Source organism: Haliaeetus leucocephalus, unplaced genomic scaffold (genome assembly GCF_000737465.1).
Source record: "Haliaeetus leucocephalus isolate CR32 unplaced genomic scaffold, Haliaeetus_leucocephalus-4.0 Scaffold166, whole genome shotgun sequence".
Lineage (NCBI taxonomy): Eukaryota > Metazoa > Chordata > Aves > Accipitriformes > Accipitridae > Haliaeetus > Haliaeetus leucocephalus.
This window is the reverse complement of record NW_010972602.1, coordinates 1,457,428-1,479,225: the sequence shown is the minus strand read 5'-3', so window position 1 is coordinate 1,479,225 and position 21,798 is coordinate 1,457,428. Positions and strand designations below refer to the sequence as shown.

Genomic DNA, 21,798 nt, shown 5'->3' with positions numbered 1-21,798 from the left:
TTTTCACATATTTAAAGAGATACAAAGGAAGTTCAGAGCAGCAAACCAACAGCCAAAAGCTGAACCACACTACTTAACAGTGCTGTTGAAAAAAGGAAGAAAATGTTCTTAAACTCTGTTTAGCAAATAGTATTTCTTTCAAGGTTAATGAAAATACTTCCTGATGTCTTTAGAAAGCATTTTCTACATGGTATCTGGCATTCTTCATAGACGTTAATTCACACCATCTTTCTTTCATAACTTATACCTCCTTTAAACTGTTTTTCCTTGTTGGGCTTCAGGAGTGGGTGTTTTTCTCTGTTTTTCAGGTTTTTTTTTTGTTTGTTTTGTTTTTTTAATTTAACCACCATCACCACCTCCTTTTTCTTTCCCCCCCTAGGTTAACAGCACCATAAGAAGGAAGACATAATACAATCAGAAGCTCTTTGGTTCCAAAACTGTAGCTTTGGTCAAGGCAGAAGAATATCAACTTTTTTTCAGCCCTCACAACACTCTGCGTTTCCTAATTAGCAAGGAAGAGAACAAGATGGACAACAATCAATAATGATGTACTGCTTTCTTTTCTCATGAAAGGTATGAGACTTGACTTTGGGAGGTACTACCTTCTCACATTCACTTAATTTCCTGTCATCATTCCAACAGCATCAGTTTGGTTTATTTAGTATATTATGATTCTCAATTGGAAGATGTGCTGCAATATTCTCTGCTCATTTTAGTAAAAGATTAAATGTAATTGCCACAATTTTACATTAAAATAAACATGAGAGAATGTGCTGCTATTTCAGAACATTGCCTAATACGTTCATCTGGCAAATGCAAATGTAAGGCCAGTTCTGTATAGATCAGGGATTTTATGGTGGTTCTGAGAACACGCTTGCCATGCAATACAGGCAGCACAGTCTATTCAATAGCTCTGCACAACTGAAATGAATCCTGCAAGAGCTGTTAAAAAGAACAATAAGATTTTGTTCTTTTCCATGCAAGGATTCTGAGCGATACAAATTTGAAATGCCAGCTACGTAGCTGGAACACTGAATAAGGCTAAAATCCTACATAGATTTTAGTACTGAAATTAAGGATGCAGGAAGAAAAAAATTCACATAAATGAAAATTAAAGCTAGAGAAATATAGAAGGCTTTCAGTTTTATTCTGTGGGGAGAGTTGCAAACATAAAAGCAAGTGGATGGTATCAGTTTTTTAGCACTAGAGTTGCTGGAAAGGACCAGCAAAGAATCCCTACTTTGTATTCTTTACAGACATAACTTTGGTGGCAGCAGCTGTGCTACCTTCCACATAAGTTGCCACACTTGGTACACTAGTTGAGCAGACAGCATTCCATGAAAACCCAAAGGATGTTGCAGAAGACTTTGTGGTTACCTATGTCTTCCACAGATTTCTGATACAGATATCTACATTATCTTTTGGAGTCAATTCCTACCTTTATTTGAAGACAGTCCTTGTTAAACAGATTTCAAAACTGATGCTCTGAGAATAAATGTCTATTCTCTCCCACAAGAGATCTTTCTAATAAATTATGGTCCTTTACAGCAATTTTTTTTTCATCTATTTGTAGGCTAACACACATATGAAGAAAAGTACGCATAGAACAATTTAATTATGTACTTTTAATTTCATCTGCAGTTTCTTTCGACTGGCTTGGAGAAACACAGAATTGACTCAGTTTGACTGCAGCCAAGCTAATCGTTTACAGGGCAAAATAACGGCACTAGTAGCAGATAATCAGTCATAGACTTCAGTTTCAGAAAAGGAGCAGGCCTAGATTAAGCACACTCTTTAGTCCCAGAAAATTACAGAAATAAAACAAACCCTAGTATGACTCACACCGATAACCTGTATTTGTTTTGTGCATGCTAAATTTTAGACAAACATACTGTAGAACACATCCCAAGTCACTGCTGCTATTTATATGACACAGAAAAAAAGCATTTTCTACATATAGGACAAACATAATTAAAAACAAACAGCAGGCAAAACAAAATCGCCAGGCTGTGAGTCAACATAAGCTGCATGAAAAAAGCTAACAGGACACTAAGTTATAAGATAAAATGGTAAGAGCAGAATAAAATTTATGAAGAGTTATAGCAGTTATAAAGACCAAAGCACAAACTGGCACCTTGTGCTTGAGGGAGCTTGGTACCCACATTGCTTTACTATGTCATACAGACAATTGTGCAATGCCGACTAGTGTGTGATGGTATATCTGACGCAGCAAGACCAGCAAAAATACTGGATCATTGTTTTCAAGCAAATGAGAACCTTACAAGGAACGTGTGTGAAGAGATGAGTCTAGAAATGGAGCAAAAAATATGGAACATCTAAAGATTACATTATCCCAGCCCAAAACCACAGCTGACTGGTTTTATGTGGCACATTAGACTAAATTCAGATTCTGTTTCATGACTGTATTTGCTTATTATTTTAGTCTTCTGTGAAACATACTACTATGCAAGATGCTTAAATGTCAGAAGTCAGTTAATATTAGAATCTAGTGTTTTAACTAACAAATTATGGTATCTATTGGCTCAAGTCAAGTATCTGCAAATTCTTTTTACATGTCTTCATCTAACAAGTAATTCACAATAGCACAGGAATGGAAACTTGTTACATCATGCCTAAAACCAGAAAAAAAATTCTGCAGGGCAGAGACCACATCTTATTTCTTTGTTCTATGAAGTGTTTAGTACACTTTTTGTTGCTTTACAGAGTTAAAGAAATCCTACAGCATGAAAATGCAGAGGCTGGAGCATGTAGCTGCAGGCGTCCTTTGTCAAGGAGAAATACTCTGCTGATAAGAGGGACTGTCATTTCAAATGGATGCAGTTCAGAGAGACCAAAAATCTGGATTGCAGGATGAGTTAACCACTTCTTGTCTGCTATGTTATCCAGAAAGACATCTAGATTCTAGCTATGGGTACAAAACCAGCACTAGCAATCCCCCTTCCTTCCACGTAAGTTTCATTGGCTATGACTAACTTTGCAACTAGTACTGCAAAACAGAAAAGCAAAACTGGTGCAAAGGTCCCAGAAATCGCCTCTACTCCCTTCTCAGAGTATTTACTTCAATCAGCTCTACTCTAGTCCTGTGAAATGAGTGCCCCTTGGCAAGTGGGCTACCACAGGTACAATCCTAGAACCCATCTTCCAGTTTAGCTGCTGAAAGAAATTGAGTTTGTGCTCCCCGAGATGACTCTACAATGCAAACCAGAAGTGCAGTAACTGGGAGAAACATCGAGATTTGCCTCAAATGTGCACTTCTGATCACTACTAAAAAGCTAATATAGGCACACCTAATTATACCTCAGTTATAGCCCTGATTCACAATCTGCTACAGAGAGAATTATTGCCAGACTTCCTCACAGAAGACATTTTCAAGGAAGAAGGTAATTTGCAGCTAAGTGGATAAACAATTTGGATGACAGCACACTACTTTTTATATAAAAAACCCATACACACAAATCATGTCTTGAAATTAGGGACGTAACAATTTTTAATCCTACCAGCTATTATGGACTTGTTGCTGGGGTTTTGCTGGAGCCTCTCATTTCCTTTGCATCTTGGCTGACAATTGTGGAATTATATGGAGGATTTAAGAGTTTCTTGATTAATGATAGCACTTTTCAAAAATAATTATACATGGGTGTAATTTTAAGGTAGCTGCTCAGCTGCTTGACATTTTTCTGCAACAGTATTTTTCCAAATTACTGTTCAAATTTTAACAGAAGTTACACTTTTTGATTGCATTATGCTTAGTACAGCTTTTATATTTTCCCATATTGAGAAGATGATACAAAGAAATATTTGTAAGTATGGCATATTTTCCTGGAGATAGTATTTATATACAGGGCATTCACTAACCTTTTTCTAGTAGCTAAATTTTATTTAAGAACTAAGTATCTAAACATGCCCCCCCCTTTTTTTTGATTCAGAAACCATGCAAGATATTAACCTTTTTTGTAAGTCAGATGAAAATGCTCTATCAACATACAATAATAAAGGTGGGAAAACAGATTTTTGGCACAAATCTGCTAATAGTCTAACATTACTGTATCTGTATACCCCCCAACACACATTGGTTTTAAACAGGTATTCAAGATCAGACATTATTACCCCTCAAACTTAAAATTTAGTTGGTTTTGGCCCTGCCACATTAGGGACAGAGACTGAGCAATACGTAAGTCCACAGCCTGGGTAATTATGCAACTTCAGTTTCCCTGCAGAGTATCTGGCAGCAGAGAACTAAGATGCTGATTCTTTATTCCTTTCCCCACATGGCAGAAGTGCATTGCAGGCACTTGGGGGAAGGAAAGTATTTCTTAATTACTCACTGAATCTGTTTATTCTTCCCTCCACTTGAGGCAAATTGAAAGATATCACCAGCATATGAATACAAAATGGCCAGCCTGGTTAAATATCAGAATTCTTGTAAAAGGACTGGGCTTGTCAAATACATTATTCTGTTGATATAAAATTATTGGCATGATGCAGAAACTTGTGTAAAAGTCTCTTCTGGTTCATCCTGCAAGAACAGATATATATGGTTTTTAAACATAAGGAGATCAAATACATATATGAAGAAAAAATATGAAAAAATCCAAACTGCCTTCCTCTTGTGTACCTGACATTTGAAGGTTTAAGTCAGTTTGGCTCATGAAATAAATACAAAATTTTAAAGAGATAAATCAACATGGAAATATAAAAGTTAATAATCTTGACTTCAACAGTGATCTATGCATATTTTCTGTGGAAGCATTAAAACAAGATTACTGCATAACTATCAGAACCATGCTGCATTCTTAAGCTATTTCTGATTTCTATAGACTGTCAAAATCTCCCATATGATTTCCATATGGAATTGCCTGCTTAAGACAGATTTTTATTTTTTTTTAATGCAATTGGAACTTGCCAACTGAAATAAGTAGCTTTGCTCATATTTTGCAACTTAGCTTTCAGAAACGTTTTAAGCATCAGGTAATTCCTTTTGTACTCCTGACCTGAAGTATAATTTGCAGGAGAAAAATACTCTGGTTCTTGGTTTAACACTGTTTCAATTCCAAGCTCTAGACTATGTCTGCACTGTTTAAAGTCTAAAGTAGCAGTGCCAAGGCCATATGAACTTCAACCTGGAGAGTAACAACATCATATTTGGTTCTTTCGCTCCCCTACCAAAAATAAAGGCAACAGGATGATCCTACCAAATAAGAAGATTTAACAAAAATAAACACAGATTTAAATTTTAATAGCTTGCAATATATGAAGAACAGAAATAGAGATACCACCGAATAGTTCTAGTGTTATCGCAAGATACAATCTCTCCGGAACAATTTCAATTACAAGTTTTTAAATCAGAACAAGCCTATAGAATAACACAGCTTTCAATTTTACCAGAAAAACAAATATTAAGACATGTGAACAAACCAAACATAAGAAAGACTAAACCAAACCAGCTCCACATGGACTCCCCTATCCCTACAGATAGGAGGTTTTAGCAGAAGCCTTTGTTCCTGTGTGTTGATTTCTTAACTGCCTCTTTCCTAATCCCATTCCACTGAAAGAAACTAATTCTTATATATACATACACCGATGTATATATATACAGATATACACACACACACAAACACAATAACTTGCAGCTTCTCAAATTAGATACTACTGCAGCCAAGTCAGTCATGACTAACAAGGAAACTACCATCTACCCTGACCCCAGTGCACAAACACATCCATTTCCTAGACTTTTCAAAGACTTCAATATATAAGGTACTTCCTAGAAAAAGGTTCAGTTATCACTATCTAAGCAACAGAGGACAAAATTTGACATGCCTGCTTTAGTAGGTAGGCATACATGAAGTAAATCAACAATTAATCACCACAGCCATCACTGCTACAAACACACTACAAGGAATTCCAAGTCTGTTGACTGCAGCTACATACATTATAAAGCACAAGTAAAATGAAAACATTCCATACTCGTATCTCTTTCCATAGTTTCATTTTGTAACTCACCCCTTTTCAGCTATAGAAATGCAGTACATCTGAACAGGTAACAATAAATGTCCTCTAACAAACACCAGCATCTTTCCCCTATTCATGGGGAAGACAGGCTAGCAAAGAGAAAGACTACAATACTATTTTCTATTAAATTGCTCAAAATTACATTGAACATAGGTTTAATACAACCTGGTCTACTAGAACGTATGAGTTAATTACCCATGCAAATTTTCTGTTCTACATAATTGAAAAAGAAAAAAAATCATTCCAAGCTCTAAAACAGGATATACATCTTACTTTGTAAGACTTGTAGAAACTATGACATATGGCACACTAGGAAAAGGTACAGGAAGACATCAAGGGGATTTTTAAGACTGTGAATACCGCAACAGCCAGATTTGGAGTTCTCTGCCAGCTTTGCTAATTGTATAATAAGGAAAAAGGTTGAGATTTCCCAATTAAAATGTAGTGTTGCTGCTAGGAACTTGCACAGGGATGTGAGTATGGCACGACAAATTAAAACTCTTGGGCTCAGAATATTAGTATTGAGACTCCAGTTTCACAGCTGTTTCTTTTGTAGCAACTGGTTTAGACATGGCTGCCTTTCTGCCCAAGCCGATTGTGTTTCCACTCTGGTGTTCCCTCTCATTGTCACAGCCCAGCTGCTTGTGAACTAACTCAACAACATCAGTACACTCATCTGTTGCTGATCCTGGAGGGGGGACAACTGACCTGGGCAGAGTAGGAATCTGGGGATGTCTATCATGACACTGATGCTTGAATAACTATTTGCTGGACTATACCTAAACAACACAGGAAAGAAAGGCACAAACACCCACTCAAGCACAGGGGAAATACAAAAGTGCTACTCAAATGCATTTTAAGCAACATTAATTATTGAATCAAAGATCAGCAAACCTAATTAGAGAATACTGACACATTTTCTCTACTGGCGACTATGAAAACAGATGCCTCTTACAACTACTGTAGAAAGGGATCAAATGAGAAAAATCAAATGAGAAAACCATAGGCTCATAAATGCAAACCAGTAACCTTATCTTCCTTCAGAGACAAGAATGGAATTAAAGTTCTGTAAAAACACGGTCAGGAAGTTTGTTTCTTAACGTCTTAAATGCTTTCATTTCCATGAGCATTATAAAACACTTACTCCTAAAATACCCATGACCGTTGCAAGTGTCCTGCAAATTTCATATCACTACAGTATGTCTTATTTGCTATCCACAACTTTTCACTAAAATGCCACTTGTACTTTGCTGAGCTCTCCTTTTTAAAAAGGATATGAAGATCAAAAAAAGAGGCTAGCAAGATTTCAAGTTATCTGCATTCACTAATCACAGCTTAATCATAAGGAAAAAGTGTCTGGACTAGTTTTATTACTATTGTTGAAATATTTTTATCTTCTGATCTTAAGCATTCTATGAGCAGGAAAGAATTTTCAAATAAACAATAAAAACAAAGTGGATGTAAAGAATCTAGTCTTTATATCACAGTAACTGACTCCCACCACTTCTAAAAAACATTTGTGCAAACTAAGAGGCCTAATACTTCTTTGCAATACTGTATGGAATCAATAATTAATTACTAATTAGTAGCTTTCATATTGCACCTGTAAAGCCTCTGTAACTTATCACTTGATACCAACTGATCAAATAAGAGAGACTCTCTAGTCATATTCTGCCAAATACTTGTTAGTCTTCTTACATGTTAGCAAACACAAGTTGCTAATAAGCTGACAATAAAAACATAGCTGTATTAATTTTCACACACCTCTGTTCTAGCAGCAGCTTCAGGTCACTGATCATGAAAGTATCAAAGGACTTAAAATAGAACAGTCAGCCAACTCCAGAGGGTAAATTCAAACAAAAAAGACACTGGAAAAACTAGACTGCAAAGTGTAGATTCAGCTAACGGATGACAGAAAATTTATAGAAGTCTTTTCTCTATTAGACATTTTATTTATTCCTCGTGTCCAACATATTCTAATCTGAAAAGACCAGATTGTGCCACAAATACTTCCGCGTACAGTAGCAACAGTAGTTCCACTGATACCACAATAAAATTTGCTTGTGATTTCAAATGAGCAATCCTAAGTTCTGTATTAGAAAGGAATTTGTCAGCTCAACCTTTGTAGTGTCATACTTTATGTTTACCTAATTTATTTTCTATACCAAATATTAAACAATAAAAAGGTGAAAATAGTTTTAAATACTTCACTTAAAATATAGTTGAATCTTATTCCATCGTACTGTCATTTTATAAACAACCATATGTAGTCATCCTTTTTACAGATTTTTTTTTTTTTTTTTCAACTCAGCTTCAGACAGGGAAGAAAATCCATTACTTAGGAGCTCAGTAATAGAATCATTCAGCTGTTGAACTAATGTTTTAATTAGTAGTTGTATAAAGCAAAGACATATTATTAAAAGCCTCCATGAAAGAATATAGCATTGTTGTATGTTTTACATTGACTTAATACAACTGGTGACTATTGAATGTTATTAGGTTGAACTACCTATGTCAAAACCTTTTTTTTTTTTTTTTTTTAATTTAAAGCTTTTAACCAAAGATTTCCATAAGGAGGGGAACCCCCCCCCCAACTATTTTCAAACCATTTTTCCAATACAGAAATATTCACTGACAGTCAGCGTTGTAAAACTGAAATCAAAGTGATCATATTGTCACTGATATATTTAAAAATGTAACACTTGAACTAAGTAGAATGATAGGTGTTTTCAAGCATTAGTACAGAGGAAATACACCTGCACTGACTGCTGTGAGGAGACAAAAAAAACCAAACCAAAACAATCATAAGGCTCCCAGTAATGAAACACATTGAACTCTTGAGAAAAATACTTCAAACATAATGATGCATGCTAAAAGACAGATATGTAGCTATTGGGAGCACACAGAAGAAACGTAACACACAAGCTTTAAACACTCACCATCTGAATTGGCTTTTTGTGAAGATCTCGTTCAGTCACCAACTTTTCCTGGTCAGTGACATAAAGGCCTTTTTGTGCCAGGGCTTGTATAACAGCATCATGACCTAGAAGTGGTTTTGCAGCATCGCTCTTGAGAATAAGGCTCCCAGCACGACAGTAGAGTTCTGCAGACAGCAACAAGTTAACAACAGGTGGTTTAATGTGCTCCTGGTCATACTGGTCTGTATAAAATGGTTCTCGTAGTTCTTCTGGAACGTTGTCTACAAAGACAAAAAAAAAAAAGCATTAGTCAGTATCAGAAAAAGATAGATACAGTATTAGGGTTTTTTATATGTATGAACTCAAAATTATGTTAAAGCATAGAGTCTTTACCAGTCATCATGATATAAAACACTGGTGAAAATTGCATACAAAGGTAACATTTGAACTATAAATAGAAACTTGAGGCCACACCAGAAGGCCAACCTGCAGTTTACAGCATCATTAATTTAAAATTTCTTGGCTTCTCCAAATACATGCCCAAACATTCTCATTTCCTTTGGCATAACATTATATAGGTCAGACATATAAAGGCAGAACAAAACCCATTTAAACAAAAATCCTGTCTCTATTACAACAATAAAATTGAAATGGAACATTATTATTTTAGCACAGAATAATTCCAGACAAAAAGGAAAACAACCACTCAGCAGCCTTCTAAGTTTCATACGTGCAAGAGAAATTTGATTACTATACAATCCATTTCAAAGGTCGTGCATCATAGAATGATGACAATCTAGCAGTTAAGTGTAAATACATAGATGTTTTACTGGAATTAAAAAAAAAAATGTAGAAAGAGGGAAAAAAATATTATCAATTTCCTTCTGAAAAAATACTGAATTCTTATTTGCCTATCTGTGTTACTGAGTTCCTTTACAATTGTGGCTTCCTCCTTCTTCAATGAGCTGGCCTAGCGCCCACAGAAAGCTATGCAAGATTCTGTCAAGTTTATGCTGAGCTTTTAACTGCAAAATTAGCATTTCAAGACAATCTAACAGTTTTTCCAAATACTTTTACACAACAGAATACAGGCAGACTATATTTATAATTGTCTACCACAAAAGTAATGGTTATAAATTAAATATAGTACTAGATCAAATGAAATTAAATCACTAGTGAAATGGAAAATAACTTAGAAATTATTTCAGTCTTCACATTTCTAGGCATACACACTGCAAGATGCTCCATTTTCCACGTGTAAGAATTTCACTCTCTATTGTTGTAAAATCAGTTAAGCCAACAGCATTTATAGGATAAAGAGCATGTGACTTTTCCTGAGCCCAAATGGAAAAACCTATTTAATTACTAAAAGGAAAAAAATGCGTAGGAAAAAAGTGATGCAACTCCAGGTGTCTATCCCCTTTGCCTTCAGCTGGATAAATGGCTAAACAGACAAGGTTTGAAGCAGAGGGTGGAGTAAACAGCCCAATAAGGGTGGAGCAGGAGAGAGAGAAAAAACAGAACATGCCATCACAAGATAATGACAGATGATCTTCTTCCTCATATATTCATTCTATGGCAGTTCATGTGCTTTCATTATGGGCTTTGGAAGAAGAGCTACCTGCCTTCTAGCTGTAGGAGAAGGTACGCATTATAGAGTGCAAAAAAGGAAAGAAATATTAACACATACTTTTTAAGATGTTGTAAGGATGGTAAAAAAGGATAAGATATCACTTCTTACTTGCAAATTCAGAATATCAAGGGGAAGAGAGGTATAGTGTATAAATTTGCTTAAACCAGGACCCTAAATTCGGCTAGAAAGCTGACAGCTGTGCTTTAGAATAAAGATGAAAATACAGTGTCAGCAAAACTACTCTACCCTTCAAAATACAAGCCTAATACCTAACATAATTACTTTTTAAAAAGATAATAAAAGTATTAATAAAAAATCTACCAGTGTCAGGCAATGATACTGCAATCTTCTCTTGCCGCCTCCCAGCCTCACTTACTGACTCTGTAGGACCTATAGCCACCCAATACCACAAAAGGCACTTATAATTAAGGAACTCTATGAGCTGTTAGGCACCTGCTTCCCTAGGTACTATTTCCATCTATCTCAATTCTACCTGTCCTTTCTTTTCCCTGTTTGTCCATACACTGTTTAAATATTAAGCTCATTATTTCTCAAGTCCCTCATGATCCATCTCCACTTCAGTATCAAGAGCTCAATCCTCATCATGACTTAATCCTTTATAATTCCAAATGCCAACTTTAAAACATCTTCGTGCTATTTCCTCATGCTAGAGAGCATTAGAAAACATTTTTTGTAAATATCTCACAATGCACAGGCAGCAGATTTTGCCTTTTTTGAAAAAAAACCACACACCCCTTTTTGAATCACATGGGAAATTAGATGAAGACACTGAAGACAATGACAGGTTTCAAGTCTGAAAATTTGAGCCAGAAGAGAAATCCAAAGACAGGAGATAACAAACCCACCACCTATTAATGACTAATTTCTGATCTTCCGTATCACCGAAACAGACCCTAAAGTGACAAGGTAAGAGGCAATAAACACATTTATTATGAAAGCATAATATCCACTACTGGCATTTAGTAACAAAAAACCTCAGTACACTTAAAAAAAAAAAAAAATCAAGATGATAACTACCAAAGAACTATTTATAAATGATACTTCTGCTCCTGAAAAATACAGCAAGAGACAAAATGAGATGTATGCCATTTCTTTGACTTCATTGGTGTTCACAAAAATAAATCTGGAATAGAAACTTACTGGTGATCATAAAAATAAAACCGGAAGAGAAATTTATTAGAGAAATAGAATACAGAAACAAGGGGCAATGAAGGGTAACTGTGACTACAGACTTATTCTGAATTTATAAAAGCAAAATATGTGAAAGCATACAAATAAGAAATCCCTGCTGCAACAAGATCAGAAGTCTTCACAAAAATTCTCATGAGAGTTCCCTTCGCACAGAAACACAAGCACTTTTCCCCATTTATAACATGTACCAAACTGTTTGATATCAGAATAGATCTTGATAGAAGAGTCAAACTGTGTTCTCATTTTTGTTATAGTTACACAAAAAAAAAAAAAAAAAAAAGACACAGCAGCTATATAGAGGAAACTCTTCCTGTTACTGATCTCAAAGTAACAGCCCTTCCAGAATTGGCGTGCTTTGCCTCTGCAGTCCTGTGGAAAGGAATTTCAAGGCTACATCCAGTTCTCAGCAGATTACCAGACCAACCAACAGGGTCAAAAGCCTTTATTAACAATTCTGGCAGGACTGGAGATTTGTTAAACAGCTCTGTTAGAGAAGAATCTTAACACTTAACACATAATTCCCAATATGTGCATTTCACCAGTCCCTTTCCTTTGCCCATCTGACAAGAGTCTTTCAAGATTAAACTCCAAAGTAAATGAACAGTTTTTAAAAAAATACCCTGTTGTGCATACTGCCATAAAGTACCATTTGACCTTGAAATTTGTGGCAAAGTATAGCAATTATGTTAGAGAGAGATAGCCGGGACACTGAGTTCTGGGAGTTGAGCGCATGTAATATGGATGAGACCAAAGGAACTGGGTGTATTTCTGCTGGAGAGGTGGTGGGAGGATCTAACTGCAGTCTTTCAGCACCCAACAGGCAGGTTTCAGAAACACAGACTTGTACACAAGCTGCCGCAAGGGAAATTTCAACTGAACAAGTAAAAAAATTCTTCACAGCAAAAGGACTCAGCTGCGAAACCACCATTCACAGGGACTGTCAAAACCTGAGTGGACAATGCCCTGAGAAACCTCTCCTAACTTTGAAGCTAGCTCTTCTTGGAACAGGAGGTTACACTAGATGATCTCCAGAGACTGCTTTCATCCTATTTTTTCCCTAAAACTGTCAACAGGAACACAGGTTTCAATTTTGGAAATATTTTCTTGGTATGGGTTTAAAAAAAAACCCAAAAAGTTTGACATTTTGGATTTTGTAAATATTGAACTGTGAAGAGAATAAATGAAGCTACTGTACAAGTTCAACACACAGGGAAAAGAACAAAAAGGAAATACCACATTAGCCCAAAACAATAATGTAAATTTAAGAATCAGGCTAACTTTAAAACAGTATTCAACATATCTTCAGGTAATTTTCCCATAACTTATAATGGACTCAAAAGTCCTGCAGATACTCTCTTGAGGAGGGGACAGGAGAAGGAAAAAAAAGGACTTATTCTAAGCTTTAAAGCAAACAAGGGATTATTATTTCTCCCCACCATGAGATAGAATTGTAACTTAACTTTCCATTTAAATAGACCATATTAAAGGGAAGGAATCATCTAAAATTAATTCATGGCTACGACCTCTGAATTTACCTTTAAAAGCTGTTTTATAAACAAAACGCTCTGCTCAGGTAAGTCTGAATTACTCCTTGGGAGGATAATATGAATTACTCCTTTGGAAAAAATTATTTGTATTAATGTAGAAAGTTTACACTTTCTTTAAAAACAAACTGGTTTGTTGTAAAGTGTCTGGACTTTCACATAGATGAATACAATCCTTTGAGTTACATAACCATTGAGTTTTTCAAGTTTATAAGAGTGAATAATTCCAGGTTTACAAATGTTTGCATTAAGGAAGTCTAAAATCTTAGAAGTCCTTGTCAACAAAGTCTTTTCTTTTTTTTTATTCCTGAGGATGACATAAACAAGTTAAAATATTTCACCATGAGCTAATTAAAATATACATCATTCTTGGGAGCCACAGGGCCACAATAAGCCTCACCCTAGAAAATTTCCATCTCTACAGGTTACTGACATCAATCAACAAAGACGTTAAGAAAAACCTACTTGTAGAAGACTTTGAGATTTAATACGTAATTATTTCATGAAAATTCTAACTAATACCTTTAACCACTTCCTAGTGCAAACCAGTAGATGAATTTATGCCAAATCTTAATGGACTCAATTACTTGACAGTTTTCTGCAGGACAGCAAAGGTATGCCTTTGTCATAAAGTAACAGTGTTAAGTTACTTCATTCAGACTCCCACTTTGCAACAAGGATTCTGGTGCCACGTTTGCCATTTGGGCACAAGAGAACAGAGCTTGCATGGAAGTCAGGAGTCAGAGCACTAAGAACAGGTCAGAGAAGCGTAATTTACATTATTTTGCTTTTGATGAATTTTGGTAGTTGCCTCAGTAGAGGAGGGAGACATTTCAACTTGCTCTTTTATTTCGTAGACACCTTCAAGGGCTCTGATGAGTACTCAGGTTCTAAGATTCACAGCAGGTTAGTAATCCATGGATCAAACTGCTGCTACCGAAAAAAGAAAAATCATGAAACAAGATTTTTAATGAGGAAGCAGAAAACAAAATCCGACAGTTGATATTAAAAAAGAATTTGTACTTTTTGGTTTGTTGAATCGGTCTGCTACTTACATTGCTCTGGGCTAGCAGGCAGTAGGTGTACTTTTGCCTAGGGGCAAGTATCTAAAAAGTCAACCTCTATAAATTTACGGCAGACTGAATTTCAGTATCACAATTCTTAACTTTGTGCACCTAACTAAACTGAACTTGAGAGATTCTTGAATTTACCATCACAGAAGTACTATGAATAAACAGACCCTACCCTCCTGCCTCTAGATTCCACAAAAATAGATCACTATCCACTGCTTTAACAACAGCTCTGCACTTACAAGGGATTCCTTATTACAAAAAAAAAAAAAAAAAAAAAACACCAACAACACACCAAAAACCCAACACCATGCACACCAAAATCCAAAACCACAAAACATCCAAGGAAAAAGCATGCACAGGTTCTACCTTCATAGCCCACCCAGACTTCAGTTATTTTTTGAACACTGAGAATCACATGAGAAATGCTCTACTGGGTCACATTAATTGTCTATCCCATCCAAAATTCTGTCTTCAGTAGCACAACAGGAAGTGCTAACTCACAAAGCATACAGAATTTGTCCGGTAGAGGCATTTCCTATTAAAACGGGGAAGTTTAACATCTACTTTACCAAAACCTGCGTATTGACTCAGGTTTTGACAAACAAAAGAATGACTTAAGAATTAATCTCTTTATTACCATGGTTGATTTTATTGGCATAAGTTCAGAACTTATTTTTGGAAAAGCAAAATATGAGAAATATTAAGATAATAGTATAGTTATAATCCCATCTCACTCAGCTAGCACCCTGATGACTGTTATAGTCAAAGTATGATTCAAATAGCCTATGGATTAGGGTAAAAGATTGTTTCAGAAATGTAGAGATAAACACTTATTTCTTGAACTATTGTAAGACTTTATTAAACCGAAGAAAACTTTTTGCCAGCCATAACTAGATAGACATGAGCTGACACATCTGCTTTGGTGTCTGGCTTACAGGTTACATTTCAACTTTATAGCAAAAAGGTTTATTACTACCACCTGATCCAGTAATAATGTATTGTCCAAGGAGGGGGGGGGGGAAGGGGAGAGGGGGGAAGAGAAAGAACTTTTTTTTTTTCCTTGCAAAGTCTTGAAGGTTTTTCACCCCCAGCCTCATTTTCCAGAATGATCAGCAAAAACATTCATTCAGAGGCCTAGGTTTACCAAAGCAAGTAGTCAAAAGTTATTAGTTTCAGGAGCGGAACTGTGTCCAGTTTTGCTCATTAAAATCCACCAGCTAGCTGTAGAAATTCCATAACAACTCATATTGGAAAGGTGGTAAGTTCCTGATTAACAGCATATAAATAATCTTCAAGTTTGAATGAGAGCCACCTTTGAACATGGAGTGACTAAAGTAACCCAACAGATTACCCTAAATCATGGGGGTATATCTGCAGCAGTAACAGCAACAATAGTCAAAAAATATAAGAGAGAAACCAGGTATAGGTAGAAGAAACATATTTCTTCTTATCACCTGACGTGAGCGAGCATTTGGCTACAGTCTCTGTCACATCTATTACATTCTGCAGACAGACACTGCAGTTGTAAAGTCAAACAGGCTCAGAATAGGCTCAATTACATGAAGTCATTGAAAGAACAAATTATAAACTACTCTACCTGAGGTCTATCATGTAGTAAGCATCCTGACAACTGTTAACTTACTAATTCACCTTCCCAAACTTTTTTACATGCACAGCCTACAGCCTCAGATGACTCTGCCAAACCTAATAGATCCAGAAGCTCATACAATTTTAATTATTTACTGTAAAAAAGTGATCTACAGTCAAACAGTGTTTTAAATGTGTTCCACAGAAAGAAGCGACACAATCAACTTATAACTAAACCATCTCAGTAGATGATTAGTCCAATCAACTGATTTTAGTAGGATTGAGTAAAGTATCAATTTGTCAGCAACTATTTTAGAGATGTGATGGAAAGCAATCTATTAAAAAAAAAAATTCCTCCCAAGAATCTCAAACATTTACTTTTATACTCCAAAATCCTGTGCAAGTTTTTGCTAGCTGCCATACTGAGTAAAAGTAAAGAAGTTAGATCTACTAAGGAAAGATTAAAAGATGTTCTAGCCTGCAACACCCATCATAACAGATTAGAGTATTTAGTTAAAACTTGTTTCTGTCAGATACGCAATGTTCATTTCCTCCCTTCATGGTTTTACTGGCAACATCTGCAAACAGCAGTAAGTAGCTGCATATGAACTCTGAAAACATTAATCACCAGGAGAAAGGTACTTTTAGGTTTCTTGGGTAATGCTTAGTTGCAGATGATGCAATTTGTAATCTACTGCTTCAGGCACCTATAAAGGATAAATTTAATGTTAAAAGATGGATGGACTATTTTATTTTGACTGCAGAAAACAGCAATGTTTAGGATAAGCACTCAGGTTTGTGCAGCTTTTATTTAGTTTTTAGTTTATTCCTGTCAGAAAAAAACTCATGCTAAACCAGTGAAATGTATTATTGTGACAGGATAATACGTTTTATGGATAGTAGAACAGCTACAAATTTAACTTGACTTTAAAATTGTTCCCATAATTTTCTGAAAATCATACATGTCAGTAACAGTCTTAACTTAGTAACTAAAAATTGGATACAAAGCTGTCTGGAAAACAATTTTCCAAGAGTACTCAGAGGTCCCCAATCAAATAGGAATAACATGTACTTCAAGGTTCAAGAATTAGTAGTTTCATCCATACTAGCTGAGGTTTTAGAGAAGCAATTCCAAGCTACAAAGGGATTGACAGCATTTTGGAGGACAAATTATAATTCAAGATTATTTTGATAAGTGGAAGAAGTGGTTTGAAAATAGGATGCAGTTATATAAGTATAGCTGCAAAGCAGAAACCTACAACTGTACAATTACAAGATGGGAACAACTGAGTAGGCAGCAGTTCTGCAGAGAAAGATACAGAGCTACAGTGAATCACAGACTGAATGAGTCAACAATTCTAGGCTGATGCAAAAATGACAAACATCGTATTCTAGTGATTAAATGAGAGTATTACAGGTTGGAAAGATGAAGCAATTTTTCAAATCTAGCGTGTACCGGTAAGGGTTTAGCTGGACCACTAGATCTAAATTTAAGCACAGAATTCATGCAAAACTGACCACAGAAAAAATACAGGGAAAAAACAAAACACAAAACCCAGTCCAAAACAGCTTGACTTACAAAAAGTAAGTTGAAAAAAAGTCTGTTTTGTCTAAACAGCAGAACAGATAGGAGACACTGTTTTTATTATGCGGAAGGTGTTATAAAGAGGTAAGGCACCCACCTTTCTCACATCCACCAGGAATAGGTTAAGTAATGGGTTTACAGTATAGCAAAAGACATCAAGATTATTATGCTGTTCTAACATCTAGAGATAAATAAGGATTCAAATTGACTAGCAGACATACCATGGAATGTCTATAATTACAGATTTTCAAAAAACAGGCGAAACAAACATCTGTCAGGAACGATGTATATTTAGCTCAGCCTGTCTTTAGGATGGTGGATGGAAAACAAATTTTCTAGCCACATTTTCTATGACTATAGTAGAGTGAGAAGACAAAAACTTCACACTCAAAATTAATGAAATCCACTTCTGTTTAGAAATAAAAAGGACACAGAGTAACACAACATCAAGACCTTTTTTACATTATTTCTATGAAGTAGGTCCTGTTATACTTTTAAGTCAAAGCATATGCTATCAACACAGCTCAACCACCTCTTTGGAAAGCAGTTTTCTATACTGAAATGGTTAACTCCCAGCATTGGGAGTTAATGCTGAAATTTAGTGCTTGCAGATTTAATTTCTAAGGTCAAACATTTCAACTTCCATACTTCACACTTTTTGTTACTTTTTCCTCCTTTCAGTTCCTGTAAGTTGTGTCACTTAAATCATTTGGTTCTTACAAAACATTTAACCTGACCCATCCTAACACCGATACATTTTCTTGCAGCAAAACACCAAAGCACAAAATCCTACACTCCCCTCAACACTTAAATATGAACACTGTCTTCAATTACTACTTCTTAAAAAATTCTTCATACAAGATGCCTTCAACATGATTTGCCTGTGTTGTGGGCCAGACTCTATTCTTGCAGCTTCACTGAGGACAACAGAAATATATAACTGGTGTCTCAGTTTTTGGATGCAGATATCAGTCATCAAACACCAAAAGTCACTACTAAATGTTAATGAACAGTACCTATTTCAAAGTCTTTTTTCAAGAGAGGATTCTCTACACAACACCTAGCCAAGCTGTATCCACGATTTTGATTGTACTAAAATATGCTTTTAAGAATGTGAAATATGTCCATTGAAAGATGTGCCCATTTGATATATAAAGATTTAGATTTCTTCAATGGATACATGATTGCAACAACTTACTTTTCATTAAACAAAATGAATGGCATTAATTTATTTAAGAGAGGGTGGGGAAAAACCCTTCACTTCCCCTGTCCGCTTAAGGAATTGCACCATTTCAGGGATAAAAAAAAAAAGATATAAAATGTGGCATCCATAAGAACACTAATCATCCTTTGTATTTCCTTTGTACAAATGTATACAGCAATAGGTAGAAGACATGACTGAGGTTGTGATCTACTCCAAAGAATTGAAATAATTTAACAAACCCAAACTTCCTTCCTTCTTGGAAAAGATGAGGGTCAGTTCTTCTGTTTCACTCTAAGTATAAAGGAAGCATTTGTATTGTAGATATGCAAGTCCTGTATAATTTTTTTTCCATACTTCAGCCACCAACTCTTCTTTGAGGCTACCAGTGATATTAACCTAGTGGAAGAACTGTGAGATCAGAAACGCTACAATTCTGTATGTTTACTTCTCTTCCTACTATTACATTATGGCAGTATTTAGAGGGCAGATAGGGCTATTGTCTCCTCTAACCACGTTTCATTTGTGCATCTCGGAACAACCACAGTAATGAAGAGAAAGAGTAAAGGAATTTGTTTTGGATCACAATTTTTACAGAAACTAGCAGAAAAGTACCCTGCAAGTCGCTTTACACATCCAATAGCAACTCAACCAATATAAACCAAGACATTTCTACCACAGGGTGAGAATTTGTCAAACTCCAGTAGAAAAAGGTTTTCAGGTTAGAATGCTGGGTTATATAATTGCACAAGCACTGTACACCCAGAATACCAGGAGCAGAGCCTACAGAACCACACTACCTAAAAAGACGATGATCTCCGAAAATGTTGAATCAAGTACTTCCAAGAATTTCACTACTACTATTTTACCTTGCATGTCTGCATAACTAGTAAAGCCATACATAAAAATACTATATACTTGCCCAGATTTCACAAAGGAGAGTAAGCAGAGTTTATTGACAAATCTTTATATGGAAACAGTATTTTGATTTTGGGGTTTTTTTTTCCCTTTCTCAAGTGATGAACATGCACTTTATTTCAGTAGATACTGACCTTACTGAAATTTCACTAGATTCAACCACTTCAAAAGTGGCTTTTTGGAAGCACTACATCAAATATCATCAGTTCCCAGGGGCATCATAAAGGTACACCTTTAACTCCGTTCAAATACATAACAATGCTCTGGCCCTAAATGCAAAAGGTGAAAAATTCCAGGAGGAACCTTTTCCTGTTATTCCACAAAGACCACGAGTAAAAATGTTGACTATTAATATCCAACTCAATTATCAAAGAAAAAAAATCTATTTTTAATCCACAGAAAATTAAGCCATTAATATTCTAAAGCTATATTAAAAAAACCAAACCAAACCAAACAACGGCTTGGTAAATTTTTAAAACGCTTCCCTCGGAAGACCTCTGTAAGTCTGGTATTCCTCAAAGGCCCCACAATATTTCAGGCATAGAATAATAGGTCTGGTACTCCTCAAGGCCCAGGTTTTCCAAGACAGAGCAGTAATGCCTTTCAGAGGCATTACAATCAATGCCATTTACGCTTACAGACAAGGAGAGCCTTCTATATTGTGCAGGCCAAAACCTGGCATTAAACGCTCTTTTTCCTGAAACCCTTCTTACTGCTTAACCGCTCAAATGGCTACAGGCTACTGTGTCACACATGTCAAAACTAACAGCGCACATCCATTTCTATCCCCAGCCCCCAATTCAGCTCTTAAACAATGTTAGGAAAATTTTCGAGACAACAGATAAACATAGATTGCTAGTGGTTTTTCGCATTCTATAAGTGTGACTTGAGGAATAAATAAAACGCCATTTACAGAGTTCGATTCCTCAAATAAAATTGTATTAGCTCCACTACACAAAAATTACTCGCTAATGGAAACAGTAGTACTACTCCAAAAAGATTACAGGTAATAAAAGAAAAACAAAAGAAAACCAAGAAACCCCACAAGGTGTAAGGGAACCTGAAGATGAGGGAACAGACTAAAACCATTTCCTACGCACCACCTACCCCCCCCTTCCCAGCTCTTTAGGGAAGGGCTCGCACGTCCTCAGGAGCGAAGCAACCAAGCAGGAACCAGCATCAAAGAAAGGGAAGAAGAAGACGCCACCTACCTGTCCCAAAGGCCTTGGCCACCAGCCAGGCGAGATTACAGGCGATTTTCGCTCGGGAGAAGTCATAATGGTCAAAGGGTTTGATGGCAGGAACAATGAAAGTCTTCCTCATCTCCTTGGCGTCTGCAGCATCCCCCATCTTCTCACAGGACGCCTGGCAATTCAGAACTTACATGGCTCTTCCTCCTCCTCCCGCGGCCGGGAGAGACGTCTGTAAATACGCCAACAGCAGCTGAGGGCAGCGCTGAACCCAGCTGTCCGTAAAGGGCTAACGCCGCCTCCCGCCTTCCTCTTCACAGGAATGTGGCAGAGCCCGAGTGTCCTCTTCTTCCTCCTCCTCCTCGCTCTTTGTCTCAATTCTCACGCCGCCGCCGCCCCCCACCCTCCGAAAAACGGTCCCCAGCGGCCCCGGCTCCCCCTTCCCCTGGGAGACCCTCCGGCCAGGGCTGGGCGCCCCAGGCCGCCGCGGCCGCCAGCCCCCCGGCTCGGGGCGGGAGCCGCCGGCAAGGCCCCCGTAGCCGCAGCGGGCCGGGACGCGGCCCTTCCCGGCCCCGGCGGAGGCGCCGAGATGTCAAAACGCCGGGGACCAGCCCCAAAACGCTGCGCAGCCCGCCCCGCCTCAGCGGCGGCCTGCAACGGGCCGGGAGCCCCGCCACTGCCCCGCGCCCGGACCCGGGCACTGCCCCAGCCACCCCCCAGCAAGGCGCCACTGCTCCCGGCTCCCCTCAGCAGCTGCCGCTGCGGTTTTTCCACCCGCGGCTGCCGCACTGGATGGGCGAAACGCGGAGGCGCATGCGCTTGCGCCACGGCCACCGCCTCCCCGGTCGGGCGGGGCGGGGAGCGCGAGAGGGAGGGGCGGGGTGGGCCGGGCCGCCCTCCGCCGCCC

At 37.3% G+C, this 21,798-nt stretch overlaps 1 protein-coding gene across 4 annotated transcripts in view; it reads right to left on the bottom strand.

The window, feature by feature from the left end:
- The window catches only part of CAMSAP2 (calmodulin regulated spectrin-associated protein family, member 2), a 90,985-nt gene extending 69,704 nt beyond the window's left edge, over nt 1–21,281 (bottom strand). For all 4 annotated transcript variants that reach the window (XM_010563422.1, XM_010563420.1, XM_010563421.1 and 1 more), the window contains exons 1-2: nt 20,913–21,281; nt 8,970–9,229 (exon numbers count right to left, since the gene is read on the bottom strand). In XM_010563422.1, the coding sequence (XP_010561724.1) occupies nt 8,970–9,229; nt 20,913–21,051 (399 nt within the window). In that variant the 5' untranslated portion in view covers nt 21,052–21,281. The remainder of the gene's footprint in view (nt 1–8,969; nt 9,230–20,912) is intronic.
- Nucleotides 21,282–21,798: the final 517 nt, after the last annotated feature.